Raw genomic sequence first — 19,677 nt, forward strand, 5'->3', positions numbered from 1 at the left:
TACAACTGTTAAGTTCAAAAATTGTGATCCCTATATCCCTTTAACAGGAAACCTGCTAATGAGACAATAGGTTTAACAAACCAATGTAGAACGATGCATGTCAAACGATCAAAGTTGTGAATGCATACTCCACATGGTATGCCCGTTGTACCAGTCTGTGTTCTGCCATTAAAGATTTGTATTGTACCTTTTATGCCCATATTGGAGTTTCGTGTAAGGCATAACTAAATATGGAGTCTAGGCTAGTCTTCAACATCAGTACTATATCAGGGTACTCCACAATTTTCAGATTTATTGATATTTTTGGGATATTCACTGATCCAACAAGCTCAGGTATTTCATTAAGGATAAGTTACATGTATTGTACTAGGAGACACGTCAGCAATATTTCTTGTGTATTGGTCAGATTACACTCAAATTTCTGAAGAGTCAGAACATGAACTTTATTAGCAGAATATTGCCTAATCCCCCACCCCACACACAAACTCACAAAGCATCAGATTGTGAGCTTGTAGATCCGTTTTGGCAACATGTTAACAGTTTAAGGACTGTTGACAAAGACCTGAAGAGTACTTGACTTAAGAACAAAAACAAATCCACAAGGACAAAGGAGTCCCGAGTCTATGGAGTATTTTATGCGCATGTCGGAGTCGAAGGGAGCAACAGGTTTAATTTCATTGCACAACCTGAAATCTTACAAACCAACGGGGGCAGAACTTAAGAGAGGTAGAAAGGACTGCTAGGCATTAGATGAAGGAAATAATTTACTCTAGAAGAGACCCTTTTGTTAATCATTACTATGGATGCCAATACCTTGAATGAAACATTAAAACATTACTGGGAAATGTAACTATAAAAACAGTTTACTCGGCCATCCAATACCCAAAATTAAGTCTCACGGTGTGATGTTGTGTGAAACATAGAGCTGGAAAACGGCAACAGACATCAAAATACAGATTACTAGTAAATTCCAACAAATCGTAAATACACATACATTGTGCCTGTAAATATATACAAAAGGTACATATATAGACACATTGTAAATGGATGTTTTTAGTCCACTGTGAGGCTCTCGGTCCTTTGAGCCAGTATGTAGTATGTTCATCCTCCCCCACAGCTGCATGTCACTCCAGGCCCAGGATGTAGTTGATGCCTTGCACTAGTCCTATAATCACAGGTTGCCAGGCAACAAGGTACCGAAGCCAATCCAAAAGTTGTCCATACATGACATGTGGTCTCTCCCAGCTTTAGAGTGGGTTAAGGAGACAACAATAAAACAAGTGCTGAATTACCGGGACAGCATGCTTACTATGAATTAACGCACAGGACATTGCATTAAACTGTCACAATAATACATTCTAAAAAAAAAAATGCAATATGAAAGTATCAATTGTTTAATGTCAGCGTGGTGTCATTTTAGTTAATAGTAGCTCAAAATGTCATTCGATTCAATCGATTGCAACGCGAAAAAAGGAACAGGAACCTAGTAGTTCTATGACCTTCAACTACACTATATATTATATAACCTCATGTTCTCATTCACATAGCATGCCAGATAGTCACGTGGACCTCAAACTAACTGGCAGGTTGGCTTGATACAATGGAATTAATATCTTTATTATACTTTAGCTATGACTAAGCACTGACATGTCCTTTAATTTGTGTGTGGAACAGGGATTTTGGTTCCATCACTGTATTAGTACTATATGTATTAGGGGTGTGACAATGAGTAGTATTTTGCAATGTATTTAGCAATTTTAAGAAGAAAACAATACGTTTCCATTCCATATAGCTACACTTTGTCTATCGATAAATGTGTATGTATCGTGATACGTATCGTTAAAATGTATCGTTACACCCCTAGTATGTATGCAGCAATTGGAACAGTATGCCAATGTATTATACTGTAATAAAAATGTATGCATCTAGTTTAACTAGCTTGGAATAAAAGCTTCTACCACACATGTGAGTTTGATTCGATTCTCCCAATGAGTAGCAGGGTTTGGCACAAATGAACTGGTGAGTGTGGGAGAAACAATGCATTAAGAATATGAATTAAAAAAATGAATAATCCAGACACTGTACAGTACTGTAGTTAAAAGGATACGGGTTGCTAAACATCCTCTTCAGGTCCACCTTCTCCTTGCAGTATGGGCACGTTTGCTTCTTTCCCACAATGCACCATCCCCTTATGCAGAACTCATGAAATCTGGGTGAAGAATTAAGGTTTCATGTGGCAGTAATTGGGCTCAATAATATTATAGAAAAAAAATACATTATTTAATACAACAGTGTCAACCGATAAACACCAATAGTCCAACATAACCGCAGGACATCACGTTAAACACTGAACCAATGATGTAGTTATTGTCCTGTATTAGTCAGTCCAATGTCTTAGTTCAAATGAGGCGTCGGAGGTAAGCTTCCGTCATATTAGACTGTGTAGCCAAAGCAACAAGCATCACCGCAGCCACAATCTGTTCATGCTGCTACCGTCAGGCTGGGCATACGGCAGTATCAAATGTCAGGCTGCTGAACTGGCATTCATTTGAGCCCCGTTTGCACATGTCGGTACACTTCCAACCATATACCTTTACCTTCTGCATTTTTATTTGATGTGTGAACATGTCACTTATCTGACTGTAGATACATCCTCTTACATTGTTTATTTGGCATTTGATATTGTACATGTTGCACAATAGATTGCAGAATGTCACTGTATATCTGAGGCCTTGTCCACACGTATCCGGGTAAACGGATAAACGTAGGTTTTTATATGCGTTTTGGGGGGGGGGGTCCATATAAACGCATCTTTTGGAAAACTCCTGCCACAGTGTATTTTTTTAAAACTCCGCCTGTGTGTTCCCTGTGTGGACAATGTAAACTGAGTTTTGCATGGGTCTTGCCTTTGGTCATATGGACAGAGAGATTAAAAAAAACGTGTCGTATGGACAGAGAGATTTAAAAAAACGAAACGAAAACGAAAAAGCTACGTTTATGTAGGTGTGGATGAAGCCTGACTGTGTAGATATACGTATCCTCACGGTCACAAATTGTAAGTATATTGACACATTTAGCTAAATAGACAATGTATATTTAAACATTTTTGAGGGGCACTAGCCCCTACTTGGCCCAGCTTTGTGTGTTTGTGTGAACACAAACATTGACTGATGACTGGCTGATCACCCCATAGCGATGATTTGATTGGCTGAGCAAAGTACACATTGGAGATAAAAGTGAGGACAGAAAAGTGAAGACGCCAAAAGTGATTGCCCGGAATGACATTTGTGATGATTTGATTGGCTGAGCACGGAATGTGATGTATGATGATAAGAGGGCCCCTCACTTCACACATGTGATTCTGATATCACAGTATGATCATTATTGTGACCCTTATATACATACTTTACACATTTGTTTTTATTCTTTATATTTACTATTGTAACTGCAATTCAAAATAATCTATTTAAACTAGTGTCAATTTGTGATGCAACAATACAGTTGAAGTTTAGATACCGATATAATAGGGCCTTTCTATTGGAAGGGGAAATGGGAAGTATTGTAGGTTACAACGTGCCTCCATGAGAACTGTAGTCAGATAAAGGTCACGTTAATTCCTCTTCTTGTATTGGAGTATAGTGAGTTTCCTATGAAGTAGGTGGTAATAATTTACCATGAACAAACAACCGTGTCAATACTTCCATGTAGGCCCCTCACAATTATTACATAATCGCATTAGTTATTAATTTCCATTAAACTGTATGAATTCAGCTGTTGCATGCATTTTCAAACATTTTCAAAATAGAAGAAATAGACGATCTACAATGCGACACGTTGTGAGCTTGTAGATGTGCCATTTCCACGATAAAAAAATAAATTTAATAAAAAAATATACAATTATTGCATGTTTTGTTTTAGTACATTCATTATTTTTGAATACGGTATTCAATACTGGGTTAGGGTTAAAAAAAAAATCTGCATTTTTTAATGCAGAAATGTAAATGTTCCGATGTTCAACGTCCAAACCACAATAGCGTGTATGCACATGCATAAAGTGAATGGGAAATCGAGTGGCAAAGTGACTTGGCAAAGTGAGTTTAATGTCGTTTAACGTCATTTAATGCAATCAGATAGGACTTTTCCGGCCAGAAAAGTAGTTTTTTTGCATCACAGTAGGCGTTCCCGCATAACTTCCGGGTATGACGACGTCACGCGCATTCCCTCCAATTGTCATACGGATAACAATTAACGATTCAATAATAGGCAACTGAAATGGCATGGTCTCGTCTATGTAAAGTTCTCGGCATACATTTCAAAAGGAAGGATACACATGGTTGCAGGATAACCTGTACGTGTTCTCAATGATTCCCTCTTCACTGACATCTACAAGGATTTGCTGACCACACACAGCACAGATATTATCTGAGAGGTGCTTGGTTGGCATACCGGACGCACTGTAATACTAAAACAAATAAGACAAAAAGAGAGAGAGAAGTTAAATCTAAGATAGTATCTTACATGCATTACATTAAGCAGTGGAGGTGTTATTTCACTGTAAAATGTTGAAGTATTAAATAGGGCTGCAACTTCCAACTATTTTCTCATTGATTATTCTATCAATTTCTTTTTCGAGAAGAACATTTTTTGATAGTTTTATTTTGTATATATATTAACATAACAATATTATTATAACTGACTAAATCGATTAGTCTGACTAACCACTTAAGTCCTATTTAATACTTGCCACTGAGTACAAGGTATCTTGTGAAAGTAGCAGATGTACAAGTTCACAATGTTCTACAAGTTCACACTGACGTGCTTGTAGACCTATTTTCACAATTGTTTTTTAAAGATTTGGAAAACAAAAAAGGGGAATTTAAAAAAGTTCCCCCAAATAAAGAAATCTATTCTTTTTATAATCGATTAATTCAATTAACTATTTTACCCCTAGTACAACCTGTCCACTTACCCCCACTGTTGAAGCCATGAAGTCCGCACACATTTCTGCAAAGTCCCTACCCAGGACTCCATAGTACAAACCATAGAAAAGCAGAGAAACACCAAAGTCCATTGAGTCCTCCGGTTTTATTCTGGACAAAAAAAGGGCATTGCTTAGCTTAGCGGTTACATGACATGCAGTTGGTGATATCAGTAGCACAACATCACAAGATTTTAAATAGTCTGTAGAATTCATCGTGGTTGAGTACATGGCAGAGAAATGGCAAAACTGTAAAAGTTCCCAATTAAATATTATCCCAATTGTATAAACTGATAGAATGTCAAGTCAATTATTTTGAATATCTGAAAATGCATTGTAATGGAAGGTGGCTTAGGTCAGGATATCCGTTTACATTTGTCTTAAACAAAACATGGGTATACAGTACGTGTATTACATGTGCTATCAAGCCCAAACTAGGAATTCCTTTATCTGATGAGCTTAAACATGTCCATCTTGCATACAGTACAGAAAACAGCATGTGTCATTATTTCACCCATGCATCAGCACTTCCGGACTACCCTCACAACTGATCCACACACAAGAGCCCTGTGGCAAAAAGCAGTGCAAAAACTGTCCGACAGCTACATCTAGTGGACAGGACACAGGCATAATTTCCAAGCAGGAATTTCTCAAACAGAAAGCAAGAAAGAAGTTTGGAACCACTAAGTATTAGAATGATTTACACACATGATAATACTTACCTAAATATCAAGTTTAGACCAAAAAGCGTAAACATCACAACGGTGTAGCCAACTATTCCTGTGGCATAACTGATCTTGTAAAGGAGCAGGAACCATTTGTAGACCAACCTAACCGAAAGGAAAGGTGGAATTAATCTCAATGAAGCATCATCAATAAACAACAGTTTGATAAGAAACAGGTCACACAAAAATTCTGGCATTAATGGCTCTTTTCGATTCGAACAAGATTTAGTGAACTGTGCAATCCAACATATTTCATGGTCCTTTCTTTCCATGCGCTATGACTCGGTTGGTAAAGTTCACAGAACCTAATTTGGGCCCGGTTCAGGAGGTACTAACAAACTTGTACTTTCAAATGTTTCAAAAGTAGATAAAATAGCTGATCTACAAGCTGATGTGAGCTAGTTTCGCTTTGTATTGCGTTTTTTAATGAAGTACATCCCTGGTTCTGGAAACAAACAAAATAAGTTCTGGGGTAACTAAGCGCAATACATACTCCTTCTGATGTCGGAAATTGTCCCAGTTCGGAAAGTCTTTCCAATCTATAGTTCTGGGACCGCCCCAGAGCGAAGCTCAATATGATTTTGTAGTTATATCATTTAGTTATGTTATTTATTGCGCTTTACCCTTCGTAGTCATAAAGAGCCTATAGAAAAGTGCATGGGATTTGTTGTACCTTGGAGTGGTACAGTTCAGTGGCTTGCGAGTGGCACGGAAGGAGACAAATGCTGTGACGACAGAGAAGATAAACCATGTGGTCAGGAACCTCCACCAATGAAGCTTGGTAGTGAAGTAGAGAGGAACTACCCACATCTGGAACAGAGTCACCAGCTAAAAAACACAGCAGAGAATACAGATTAGTGTACAAACAAATACCTCAATGAACACGCAGGTGCTCAATAGTTAACATCCGACATGCCACAGACTGTAAATTTAAGAATAGGGTTTTCTGTAGCAGAAAGAAGCTTCTTACAGAGGACCCGTTTCAGGTGATAAACAACAATGTGTACCTCGGTTACATGCATGCATATCTGTCCATGTCTTAGCTTTAAAATGGTTTGCTGGCGAGTCCTTTGCAGAGGCTTACATTGTACGACTTAGGATGCCGCTGTTTCCACTGAACGAGGACCAACTGGGCGACAACCAGGGTGACGATTAGGATCAGCACCATCTCAGCGTGCATGGCCTCGTGGCCCTTGTGTTTGGCATGCATTCTTGAATGCTCGACCCTAAAGGAAAGGACACAGTGGATACTTAGGCAATTAGCAAGCATGCCTCTGTTAATTTCAAGGCGGTAAGTACTCATTGAAATACTCAACTTTGAGAGTACAAATTATTACACTTGTTAAATTGTGTATGTGTACACAGGATTTTACTGTGTATACATACCAGGTAACACAACATAATATAACAGGTAAATAAGCAAAAAGACATTCTCCAGAATCAATGTTTCCTTGACTTAATCCTAAATTTCAAATTTCAAATTTCAGATTTTTTTTTAAATCCTCATCTAGTCTGCAGCACATGTAAAAGACATAAGGATTAAATCTTAAACAGTCCCTTCTATTAAAGGTATATTCAGTGATTTCACTCAAAAAACCTTAGGTTTCGTTTTTGGCTGTGGGACCCAGCCTTTCGTCCAATCAGGATAGAGAGTCAAAAACGAAACCTATGGTTTTTTGACCCCCAGGGGTTAACTGGGGACAGGGAGAAACTCCTTATATGACCAGCACACTCTATAGTAGGGAGGATTATCACTACAAAACAAAAAAATAAGTGATATTTGAATTAAGTGAAATCACTGAATATATCTTTAAGTAAAAGGAATAGTAAACAAGGAAACAAGTGGTGGAAAAGACAGTAATATTTTATTGCAATATTCTTTTTACCAAATACATCAATCTTGATATTGTGACAATATTGTGGGGGAGGACTATTGGTGCTTTAACATTACATTTATTCAATGACATTTGATAAATAATCATTCGTAATATAATATCTAATAACTACGTGGGTAAAGGTCAGTTTAGAACAGTCAGGTACATTCAGATGATTTACATCACTGTACTTGGGCCTAAGGGTTAGCGCCCTTGTTGCCGAAAGGTTGCCGGTTCGATGGGGCATGAAAAATCTGGGTCGGGATTCGGGAAGTGATTGTCATCACTCACCCAACACCGCTGAAGTGCCCTTGAGCAAGGCACTGCTCCAGTGGAGCTGCTTAGTGGCCAACAGTATAAGACTGTGTTTGTACTGGTCAGCTCCCATGTTTTAATGTGTGTGTGTGTCTGTCTGTGTGTTTCTATGTGCAGGGCGTTGCTGACAATGAGCACTTGTGATCAGCTACTACCCTGGGTAAATAAAGGATTTAAAAAAATCAGAGACCAGGCTTTCCTCCGAGGTGGTGGAAAGCCTGGTGAGGCGAGGTTACTAAACCAGTGGTTCCCAAACTTTTTCATGTAAAGGACCCCCAAATTGACACTTATCAGCCCACGGACCCCCATTAGAAAATATATGATGGGGGTCCATCATAAGAGAAGATTTTGACGGCTCTAGCAGTGATTCTCAATTTTAATTTCAAGGACCACCAGTTTGACATGCATTAGTCTACGGACCCCCATTTAATTTCTATCTCTGGGACCCCCAATTTATATTGTGAAATCAATGTTAATTTAACTCTGGGAGTGTACACTCTCAGAGTTACAGACCCATAAGGGTCCATTTGGTTCCAAACTATAATTTAGCTGGGGACCCCCTGGAACTCTCTCATGGACCCCTGGGGGTCCCTGGACCGCACTTTGGGGACCACTGCACTAAACAATATATAGTATCATATCAGAAATACAATGTCAATATATAAGTGATAATATTGCCCAGCTCTATTGTTGTGGAGATAGGTCTGTCAGCTGATTGAATGGTATTTTACAGAGTAGTACTAAGAACTTTTGAGACAGGGCGATAGACGTGGTTACTATAATGTATCAACACAAATCACTGGTTGAAGTAGTTTAGTTCTATACTTCTCATAACAGATGCATATACTTAAGAGACTGACCTCCACCTCTCCTCTGGTGAGAGCTTGGACAGATCCACCTATAACAGGGAAAACAGAAAGCAATCAATCAATGGCTAATTTAGTCAGTGTCAACACTAATAACTATTAATTGTTATATTGCTATAAAACGTAATGCATGTGTGTGTGTGTGTGTGTGTGTGTGTGTGTGTGTGTGTGTGTGTGTGTGTGTGTGTGTGTTATAACTACTGGTAGAAAATAGAAATGCATGTGTAATCAAAATGTTACAGATGCAAACAGAAATGTTTGTGTAATCATTTTCGTGCACCATCCTTGGCTTGGACAGTGACAGTCATACATTACTCTTCTTCTAACTTTCCTATATATGGTGTTAACATATTTCTGTAACATTTTCATTGGGAGCTATATAGACATAGTACTGTAACTGTATTATGTATGACCTTTGACTCCATCAACCGGGCCACGTACACCAGCAGCTCATTGGCATTTTGTAAAAACACAGGCGTAGTAACTTCCATCGATAACACATATATTTGGCTCTGATACAAGGCTGAAGAAGCTGTGCGTATGTTAATTAAGCAAATGACTGTTGACAGCTAGCACTCGGCTACTGCCACTGGTGCTAAGGTTCAACATTATGACTGTTAGCCAGCTAACTAACGCTAACAGCTGAACATTACGGAGTATATTGATCGCTCGAGACATTTCACACAAGATAACTGGATCAAATGATCACTTCATGATATCGCCGTGTCAGATGGCAAAACAGCCATTCATTAGATTAGCTTCTAAACGTTATGTAGCTCAGGCTAACCCAGAACACCGCTGGCAAAGATGTCTAGAGTACTACAGTTCCGTGTTGGCCGCATCATGGCTGGGTTCATTTTCAGCACCATCTGTTCCACCATGTACATTCATGTAAACCTGTCGGACTGTCTCTAACCTGATGTGGTTCCTCGTGATGCTCCACTCCATGATCGTGGTGCTCAATACCATCCACCTCCACCTCGAACACCCCTGCCATCTTGGGGTTGGGGACGGCCGGGTGTGCTGTTGCTGGTGGTTTAACTGCTTGCTGCTTTGATGGTTGAATTAAATGTTCCGTGTAGGATCAGGTTCACACCCGGCCCCTCATTCACGCTTCACGGTGGTGAGACAACGTAATATCCTGTCTTGTTTCTTTTCAAAATAAAGCTCAATCATTGAATTCAGCAAGTACAAAATATACATGCTTGCTTGTGTGGAAGAAGGATGACTCTGAAACTAGAGAACATGGGGCCCCTGGAATTGACACCCGCTGTGTCCCACATAACAGTGGGGTGTGTGCCAGTTGTTATCCAACATGTGTGGAACTGAACAGCTGAGATCTTTCTGACATTTCAGACATCCAGATAATTTCTCTCTTTCTTTCTTTCTTTCTTTCTCTCTCTCTCTCTCTCTCTCTCTCACACACACACACACACACACACACACACACACACACACACACACACACACACACACACACACACACACACACACACAAGTTATATCTGTAAATAGCAGGTGGGCTGGGCTCAGAGTGTCAACAACACTGTGTGTGTGTGTGTGTGTGTGTGTGTGTGTGTGTGTGTGTGTGTGTGTGTGTGTGTGTGTGTTGTATTGTACTGTTTCAATCTGACTAAATGCTGATCAACACTACTCAATTGATCACAGTAAATGCAGATTGACTGATCGATATTGTGATCAGCAAATAGCAATAATTAATGTTTATTAATTACATATTGTGTAATTAATAATAAACCACATTCACTTGGTCATCATTTGATAATCATGACAAAATGCAACCCGCCAAATATTTAGCTCCGGATATGAACAAAAGTAGGGAAGTACGTCCCATAAATGGTCGTGATTGGGCCAAAAGCCCGTGCAACTACTCGCGGATTGGCTGTGACATTGCGTCACCAGGCTTTCCCACACTGGATTGGCTGTGTTGTTGACACAAGCACAATAGTCGCGGGCTTTTTGGACTAGGCTGGCGCTCTCTCTAGTCTCTTCAGTTTGAGAGGTTCTTCTGTTGTGAACATCATACACTTTGTGGAAGTAGATCACTCGGTTTTGGCACAGCAATTTATTGCAAAACACTACTCTAACTATCGCTCCTTCTCTCTCGGGGACTGCCGAGGGACTATTTGCTGATATGCACGTAATAAAGCGAGGTAGGTTTGGGTTTGGTTTTTTATTTGAATAGAGTCAAAACAAAGATGGAAAATGTTTGCGAACGTTAATCTGGTTTTCTATAAAAACCAAGACATGTCAACAACAATACAATTGTTAAACTAAAATCTGACATTCTATAGAGTGTATTGCAAGGCGTTTGTTGCACGCGCGTTATAAAATGTACATGTAATCTATCTTTGACATAAACGGTACGGTATGCTCTTTGTCGTAATTGGCGCCAAGCAAACCACAATGAACAAATTGATGACTATACAAATTGGGAATTTATAAATGTATAGGTATCACATTCAGGTATAAATACGGGGTCTACTAGGCACCTGGCCGCAATTTGCAACACTAGACTTTTTAAATAATGGGATGAATCTAGAGTTGCAAACCTCCATTGACTCCCCATTCGTTCAATTTGCTTTTGCGATCTGCTTGTATTCAACGACGTTAAACTCGCCAACATTGCAGCTCTAGGCCAAGCTTGAATTATCCTCTTTCAATCTGCCAAGAGTTTGTTTCATAAAATTCTGTGCAAGTGTTGGAGTTTGGAAGCACTCGTCGTATGTCACTGAACGTCCCTGCGTACCACCTGTTTCGAATTTGCACATCATGCAGGAAGCAGCAGCGCGACCCGTTAATAAAAACGAGTGCATGCTGTGGAAAATCCTATGAAAATGCTCTGTGCTCGATGATTTCATTAATTGAAATATTAATTTCGCAGTATGTATACTGGGAACATTTTAGTGTATCCTCACACTTCTTGTTTGTGCCCAACATGACTGGTTAGCCACAAGCTTTGTAGTAATTGTAGAAATAGTAGGTGTTACATGTAATTAACAATGATTATATATTGTTGGCCCCATTTATAAAATGTAAATATAATATAATATAATTTTGAAAGTGGGTATATATTTTTTTGGTCGTTTTAGCACACTTACAATTCTTTTTTATACATTGATGTTAATCAATGCATATTCTTCAATTTCAGACGGACGCCAGGAGCGTGTCATGTTTGATAAAATAACATCTCGCATACAGAAGCTTTGTTATGGACTCAATTCTGACTTTGTGGATCCGGTAAGTGTGTACAGACTACAGAGTACAGACCGCTGTTCTCTGTAAATAAATATCCTCTGTGTAAATTATACAGTAACATTTTCATTATTTTTGTTCAGACCCAGATAACAATGAAGGTGATCCAGGGTCTATACAGTGGAGTCACCACTATAGAGCTTGACACCCTGGCAGCAGAAATAGCTGCCACCCTCACAACAAAGCATCCTGATTATGCCATTCTGGCAGCACGCATTGCTGTCTCAAACCTGCATAAAGAGACAAAGAAAGTGTTCAGCGGTGAGTGTATATAACTTTAAAGAGAGTGTATTCTTGGAGATTGTGTAATATGGTCTTCTTAACGGTCTACATCATACTGTAATAAATGGCTGTTTAGTGTTTACACTGTACAACAATGATATGCATTGTTACTCACACATCAGAGTGTAGAGTAGGAGAGTAGCGACACGCTTTGATCTCGCCGCAAAGCCTATGGGCGATAGTTCCAAACATTGGAACTATCCCATTGAGATAGAATGAGCACTTCCGCATTCCATTGTTACAATGGGAGTCAACACTAGTGTCGCCACTCCTACTAGATTACTCTGACTCACAAAGATTTTTTTTGCCCTCTAAGGATTGTGTAACTAAGTTCTTCACTTAGTTTATACCTAGGTGCTTTTTCTCTCTGCCACTGCAGATGTGATGGAGGATCTGTACAACTATGTCAACCCCCTAAATAACCGTCACTCTCCCATGATCTGCAAGGATACACTCAGCATTGTCCTTGAAAACAAGGATGTAAGTATGCTGTTTGGTTATGTCAACTATGTATGTTTGTTACTTGCATTTGAGCACACATCACTTCCATCTAACATATTGTGCCTTTTTTTTTTTAGCGCCTCAACTCGGCCATCATTTTCGACAGAGACTTCTCCTATAATTTCTTTGGTTTTAAGGTACTTTTATGACTAAATAGCATTTGTACATGTTTTTTTTTCTTGGCGCATAAACTTAAAATTGTCTTTCTGGTTTTAGACACTTGAGCGCTCATACTTGCTGAAGATTAATGGCAAAGGTGAGAATTTATTTGACTAATTTATAGTTCATGGTGACTGGTGAGGCTGTTTACTGACTGGTAATGTTTTGGTCAGGCAGCAGCTCAGACTCATAATGATGATGTTGGTATTTTTGATAGACTGGTCTACTCTGTATCAATGAATTGATAATAAAGAATTCTGTGTTCTGTAGTTGCTGAGAGACCCCAGCACATGCTCATGCGAGTGGCTGTTGGAATCCACAAAAGAGAAATTGATGAAGTCATCGAAACCTATAACCTGCTGTCAGAGAAGTGGTTCACACATGCATCTCCAACATTGTTCAATGCTGGCACCAACCGGCCACAGCTGTCAAGGTAAAAATTATGTTGGACATTGGACAGTATCAAATGGTGCATGCTTGAAATGGCATTTTGTAATTGACCTGTCCTTGACTATTTGCAGCTGTTTTTTGCTGGCCATGAAGGATGACAGCATTGAAGGCATTTATGACACACTAAAACAATGCGCCCTCATCTCCAAATCAGCTGGAGGAATTGGTGTGGCAGTTAGCTGTATCAGAGCAACGGGCAGCTACATTGCAGGGGTAAGTGATAAATATGCCAGTCCAGTCTTTGCCACACGTTAGAGTAAAAGCATTATGCAAGTAAACATCAAAGTGAGGCAGAATGCTTCTCCCTCAGTTAAACATTAAAACTCCAGCTCCTCCATCATACCGAGATTAGTCAATGATGTTCATAATCGATAAGGGGCACAGACTGAAAGGAGAGTAGGAGACTAATTTCAATTTATTACAAAGTAGTCGATAATGGGAAATGTTTTTTAAAAACAAAAAATATATTATGGTAGATTTCCATAACTTCAGTTATACTTGGGTAGCACAGGGGTAAAGTACCTGTCCACCACCACAGCAGAGTTCAGGGTTTGACTTTCAAATCCATCGCAGTGCATCCAGTGCATCCAGCGTCTTATCTAACACAAACACAATTGCGCATGTTCTGGGCAGGGAAGGTGATACAGCCTCCCTAGCCTGGGATCAATACCATTTATCGTGTTCTGAAGCGGAAATAACTTTACGCCATTATCGTTTGGTATGTCTACAGCTATATCATACAAGTATACAGTATATTATTCTAACTCGTAGTGCGACTAGGGACACTAAAGTAATTGATTTGCATTATGTGGGGAACAAAAACAATGCAACGCCAACCGGAACGCAAATATATATTTAGGTGAAAAGCCTGATGAGTTATGACACAAGGTTACATCCTCCCAGTGGGTGCTCCTCACTGGCAGGTGAGTCATCATGGGGAGGGTTTATTGATCTAACGACCTACCGGTAATTGGGACAAAAAGGGATAAAACAAACTGGCTAAACTAAATTTCTGTGGCTCATCTGTGTTTTTTGTCTAATACTTTTTTGTTTCCTGCTTTTCAGACTAATGGCAATTCCAATGGCCTGGTTCCTATGCTTCGGGTATACAACAACACTGCACGCTATGTTGATCAAGGTGGCAACAAGGTTAGTAGGACTTGAGTTTTCCCATATGACCTAGCTGTGGTGTGGGTAAATATGAGCTTCTGGGAACCTAGATTAGGGTAAATATGACTAACATTGTTTTATTGCATACTACTATAATATTCTAATGAATGAAAATAATCATTCTGGGCCCTCAACCGTAAGGTTCCCAGTTCGCAGATTGGTGCCTTGCATGCTTTCCTCCAGCATCGGTGTGTGAATAGGTGAATGTAATGCACATTCTCTTCTCTCAGAGACCTGGAGCCTTTGCGATGTACTTGGAGCCATGGCATGCTGATGTGTTCGACTTCTTGGACCTGAAGAAGAACACAGGGAAAGAGGAGCAAAGAGCCAGAGACCTTTTCTATGCCATGTGGATTCCAGACCTCTTTATGAAGAGAGTTGAGAGCAACCAGGTGGGCTTTGAAATAAGCGAGCCACCCTAAAAGTTATTCCTATCGTCTTAGACAATTAGTAGAACTATATGCAAGGCATGCGAAACAGAAGCTAAACATCTTAACTCATTTTAATTGCTCAAAGTATGGAATAAAAAGTATCATTTGAATCACTGAGCCACTGTAACTATATACATATTATCCTTTTCTTAAAAGTTCCAATATAAATGCTTCTGAAGGGGTGTATGGCAACGGCAGCTCTACTCTTAAATGCATTACTAGTCCAGATTAGAACGTAATATATTTCACAAACATAGTACAGGGGTATTTAAGAATGTTTATTGTGTGAAAAACTGCAATACAAAAAAAGAAGAAGAAACATTTAGTTCTGTCATTTCAATGTGGCAAAACAAAAGTATTTGTGGGCAGGTACCACATATCTTGCATCCAGTGCTTTGGTCATGTCTTTAAAGCCCTTTCAATCACTCAATGTTTTTACTCGAGTACACTGTGATAGCATGTCGTAAGTTGGTCCACTGCTGACTTTTTTTCTCGAAAGACTTAAACAAAACAAACCAAGTGGGGGAAAAAAACAATAGCTCTATCGGTAAGCACAGTACCACAGTATGGTCAACATCCATACCGTACTTTTTCTACTGTCCACCCATAATTGCGCATATTTACTTACAGGATTGGTCTTTGATGTGCCCAAGTGACTGTCCTGGGTTGGATGAGTGCTGGGGGGAGGAGTTTGAGAAGCTCTACACTAGGTAAGGACAACAGCAGATGCCAGATTCTGTTCTCCTCATACTGTAGATCCTGTTTTCTCTAGGCTAGTTTGTCTCATGGGTCATGTGTGCGTCCACAGCTATGAAAAGCAGGGCAAGGCCAAGCGAGTGGTGAAAGCGCAGCAAGTGTGGCACGCCATCATTGAGTCCCAGACCGAAACGGGGACACCATACATGCTCTACAAGGACGCCTGCAATCGGAAGAGCAACCAGCAGAATCTGGGCACCATCAAATGCAGCAACTTGTGCACAGAGATTGTTGAGTACACTAGTGCAGATGAGGTACGGGAAGCACAACATTGGATCATTTTTATTGGTTGATTCACATGCGTATTTACCCTGGTGTTGCCAGCTGCCTAACCTTACGTCTTGTTTAATGATGTCTTTGAAACTCTGTCCCTTCTCTCCCCACCTCAGGTTGCTGTGTGTAACCTGGCTTCCATTGCTCTCAACATGTACGTTACCCCAGAAAAGACCTTTGATTTTAAAAAGCTGGCAGATGTCACCAAAGTCATTGTCAAGAACCTGAACAAGATCATTGAAGTCAACTTCTACCCAGTGCCTGAGGTATGTTGTCTTGTCTAGTAATGGTTTCCAACTTATTTATGGATCTAGGATTACCCATGGCGACTAAGGGCCGATTCATACTCCTATTTTAGAGCCGAATAAAAGTCGGTTCGGCGCTGTAAAGCCTACAATTTGACGTCATTTGAGGTTCGGGGGGGCGGGTACCGGTAAAATAGGAGTATGAATCGGCCCTTAGACTAAGAAATTACCCTTCCTACTGTCTTTTTCAGGCTGAGAAGTCTAACAAGCGTCACAGGCCAATCGGAATTGGTGTCCAGGGTTTGGCTGATGCTTTTATCCTGATGCGTTATCCCTTTGAAAGCCCTGAAGCTCGGAAGCTGAACATTCAGATATTTGAGACCATCTACTATGCTTCCCTGGAGTCCAGCTGTGAACTGGCGGCAGAACTAGGACCATATGAAACTTACCCTGGCTCTCCTGTCAGCAAGGGAGTGAGTATATTGTCAAAGTTATCTCTTACAGTGTGTGAGGAAAAATACATTATTCATGGCTTTAAAGTTCAGCCTATGCAATCCTGATTGAGACCTGCTTTTGTTTGTCAGATTCTTCAGCATGACATGTGGGAGAAAACCCCAACAGACCTGTGGGATTGGAAAGCACTGAAGGAAAAGATTGCAAAGTAAGACTGTAACCTCTTCACTGTTGCCCCTGTCTGTGTATGTCTGTGTATATTCATTCATGTAAAATCTGAATCCCCCCACCCCATTTTCCCTCACTGTATATTGTATCTTTTCCCTTTTTTGCTTCCCATTATGATGAATTACTGTTCTGTTCTTTAGCTACATAGAAATGTCTATTTGTATGTCTCTAAATGTTTGTATGTCTTTAAATGTTTTGATGAATTGAACAATGTGGACCCTGTTGTAAACAAGTGTAATGCTTAATTGGGTCGTCCACTCACAGTTGACAGTCTTTGTATTGAGTTTGTGCTTAAAATGTACTGTAAATTCTACAAACTGTTAATAAATATTTCAATCAATCAATCAAAACCACCGACTCTATTCAGGCATGGAGTGAGGAACAGCCTGCTGCTGGCCCCTATGCCCACAGCTTCCACCGCCCAGATCCTGGGTAACAACGAGTCGGTTGAGGCTTACACTAGCAATATCTACACACGCAGGGTTCTCTCTGGAGAGTTCCAGGTCAGTAATGTCTGACTGGCGTCATTCCTCCTTGTACTCTTCAAAGTTGTCTGTACACGCTGCTGAGTTGCAAAATGCTATTTCGTATTCTCTTAGATTGTGAATCCTCACCTCTTGAAAGATCTGACAGAAAGAGGATTGTGGAATGAGGAGATGAAGAATCAGTTGATTGCTCAGAATGGGTCTATCCAGGTAATTATTATTTATTCATGGTCATTCTAGTGTATATAAAGGCACTAAAACATCAACAAAGTTTCAAATTCTTTGGTATAGCATTTTTATACATCCTTTGATTGCTGCAGGGTATTGAGGCGATCCCAGACGATGTGAAACAGCTGTATAAAACCGTATGGGAAATCTCCCAGAAGACTGTCCTTGAGATGGCAGCAGATCGTGGCGCTTTCATCGACCAAAGCCAGTCCCTCAACATCCATATTGCAGAACCAAACTATGGAAAACTGAGCAGCATGCACTTCTATGGCTGGAAACTGGTAAGTTGGGCCCACTGGACAGCAGGTTCTCAAAGTGGAGTCCCCCCGCAAAATGTGTTAATAATATATGGCATCGAATTCAATCTAACACTACTTTAGCCCTATTTTATTCTTCGGATATTTGAAAATGGCTGTTCTACAATCTCACAATGCGTTGCAGGCTTAAATTGTAGAAATTGTGAAATTATAGAATCATACCCTCCCTGGCATAAAATCTTTTCAGATGGGGCTCCACAGCCATATACATTAATTTGTGGGTCCTTGACATGAAAGGTTTTGAGACAAAAAGCTTTAATATTAAAATGGGAACAATAAATAAATAATCCATATCACCATCTTCTCACAGGGTCTGAAGACTGGCATGTACTACCTGCGGACCAAGCCTGCAGCCAACCCCATCCAGTTCACTCTGAACAAGGAGAAGTTAATGGACGCCGAGCCAACCAAGACCAAAGAGGAGATCAAAGAACAGAACATTGCTGCCCTGGTCTGTTCCCTGGAGAACCGAGACGATTGTCTGATGTGTGGTTCTTAAAGCCCGATTTATGGTCCGTCCCACGATGGTGTCCCCCATGGTGAGAAGCAGATCTACAAGCTCATGTGTCGCTCACGTGTCACATTCGCGACACATGAGCGTCTAGATCTGCTTTAAGTATCAATTTGGCTTAATGGTCTTTCTCCGATAACTCTTTAGCTTAATTTAACTCCATTTAGATTTTGATGGAAAAAAGGGGGTTTGTCCACAAGCACTTAAGGGAGCTTGTGAGATTCATGTACTCATTTAGTGCCCAGTACCTGCTCTTATCTTCACATCACAATTCTTAATTAATATTTCATGCACTGTATTGTATAGAATTGATGCTATTACTTATTTTATGTAAATCTGTATGTCACCTTATATTTTACAAGGGAAAACTAGGTGAAATAAAACTGCTAAAAAATAGGATATCTTGTCATTTCACTGTGATTATTTTGTTTTCTGTCATGTAAAACTGATAAGTTCACTAAATATTCAGCTGGTTGACAACATGAAATGGAGCTGTTCCCAAGACTGTAGCCAGTAGTTGTAGTGGTGTAGTCCTTGGTATTAGGGCAGTTACAGTTACAACACAACGGGGAGGAGAGACCAAGCCAATGAGTGAGCACAACAGCCTACACCAATGCCAGAAATGTGTGTTTATTTTGTGATTTGCTGCTAGTGAAATTTCTGTGGGTGTGATCTGGATATTTTTTGCTCAAATGCATGTGAAACAACTGCAGTCCGGTATTCTCTCTTTGTTTTGGGACTATTTGTTTAAGGCTCAATACCAAACCATGCTTAAGAACATGGTCAGTGCTGAATCTGTTCATGGTGTTTTTACACAAATCTTGGCATACACTGCTACAGTATTCACACTCGCAGGCTACAGGATGAAATCGGAAATGGTGTCATTTCCATTCTAGATAACGAGTGGTGTAACAACTAACAGGTCATAGACGTGTGTACACATTTTGATGTAACTAACTAACATACCGGTATACTATATTTGTCAGGTTTCCTTAACAAAACACCCTACTATAGTATCTTCTTTGTGGTGGAAAGCACAATATAACTGGGAGTGATGCGAGGTTAATTATAGTCAGTAGGAAGACTCAATTCAACAGGCATGACACTAAAGATTAAACCAAGTTTTATGGTTTACTTTATACTATAGTGTCTTGCTG

At 39.9% G+C, this 19,677-nt stretch overlaps 2 protein-coding genes across 2 annotated transcripts; one reads left to right on the forward strand and one right to left on the reverse strand.

Moving 5' to 3' along the window:
* Nucleotides 1-650: 650 nt before the first annotated feature.
* rnf121 (ring finger protein 121) lies at nt 651-9,882 on the reverse strand. The gene is made up of 9 exons (XM_083766275.1): nt 9,675-9,882; nt 8,753-8,790; nt 6,788-6,929; nt 6,377-6,531; nt 5,701-5,808; nt 4,970-5,090; nt 4,329-4,462; nt 2,108-2,209; nt 651-1,245 (listed from the first exon to the last, which is right to left on the reverse strand). The coding sequence occupies exons 1-9, from the start codon at nt 9,753-9,755 to the stop codon at nt 1,125-1,127; spliced, it is 1,002 nt and encodes a 333-aa protein (XP_083622401.1). The 5' UTR covers nt 9,756-9,882; the 3' UTR covers nt 651-1,124.
* An 875-nt stretch (nt 9,883-10,757) lies between these two features.
* Nucleotides 10,758-18,679, forward strand: rrm1 (ribonucleotide reductase M1 polypeptide). The gene is made up of 19 exons (XM_083762548.1): nt 10,758-10,929; nt 11,928-12,016; nt 12,115-12,292; nt 12,693-12,793; nt 12,892-12,951; nt 13,031-13,070; nt 13,244-13,406; nt 13,495-13,636; nt 14,489-14,572; nt 14,824-14,985; nt 15,655-15,734; nt 15,833-16,034; nt 16,170-16,319; nt 16,550-16,771; nt 16,883-16,959; nt 17,347-17,482; nt 17,579-17,674; nt 17,785-17,973; nt 18,320-18,679. Exons 1-19 carry the CDS (start codon nt 10,911-10,913, stop codon nt 18,506-18,508), a joined length of 2,379 nt encoding a protein of 792 aa, XP_083618674.1. The 5' UTR covers nt 10,758-10,910; the 3' UTR covers nt 18,509-18,679.
* Nucleotides 18,680-19,677: the final 998 nt, after the last annotated feature.

The sequence above is a fragment of the Protomyctophum parallelum genome, assembly GCF_964188405.1.
Source record: "Protomyctophum parallelum genome assembly, chromosome: 1".
Lineage (NCBI taxonomy): Eukaryota > Metazoa > Chordata > Actinopteri > Myctophiformes > Myctophidae > Protomyctophum > Protomyctophum parallelum.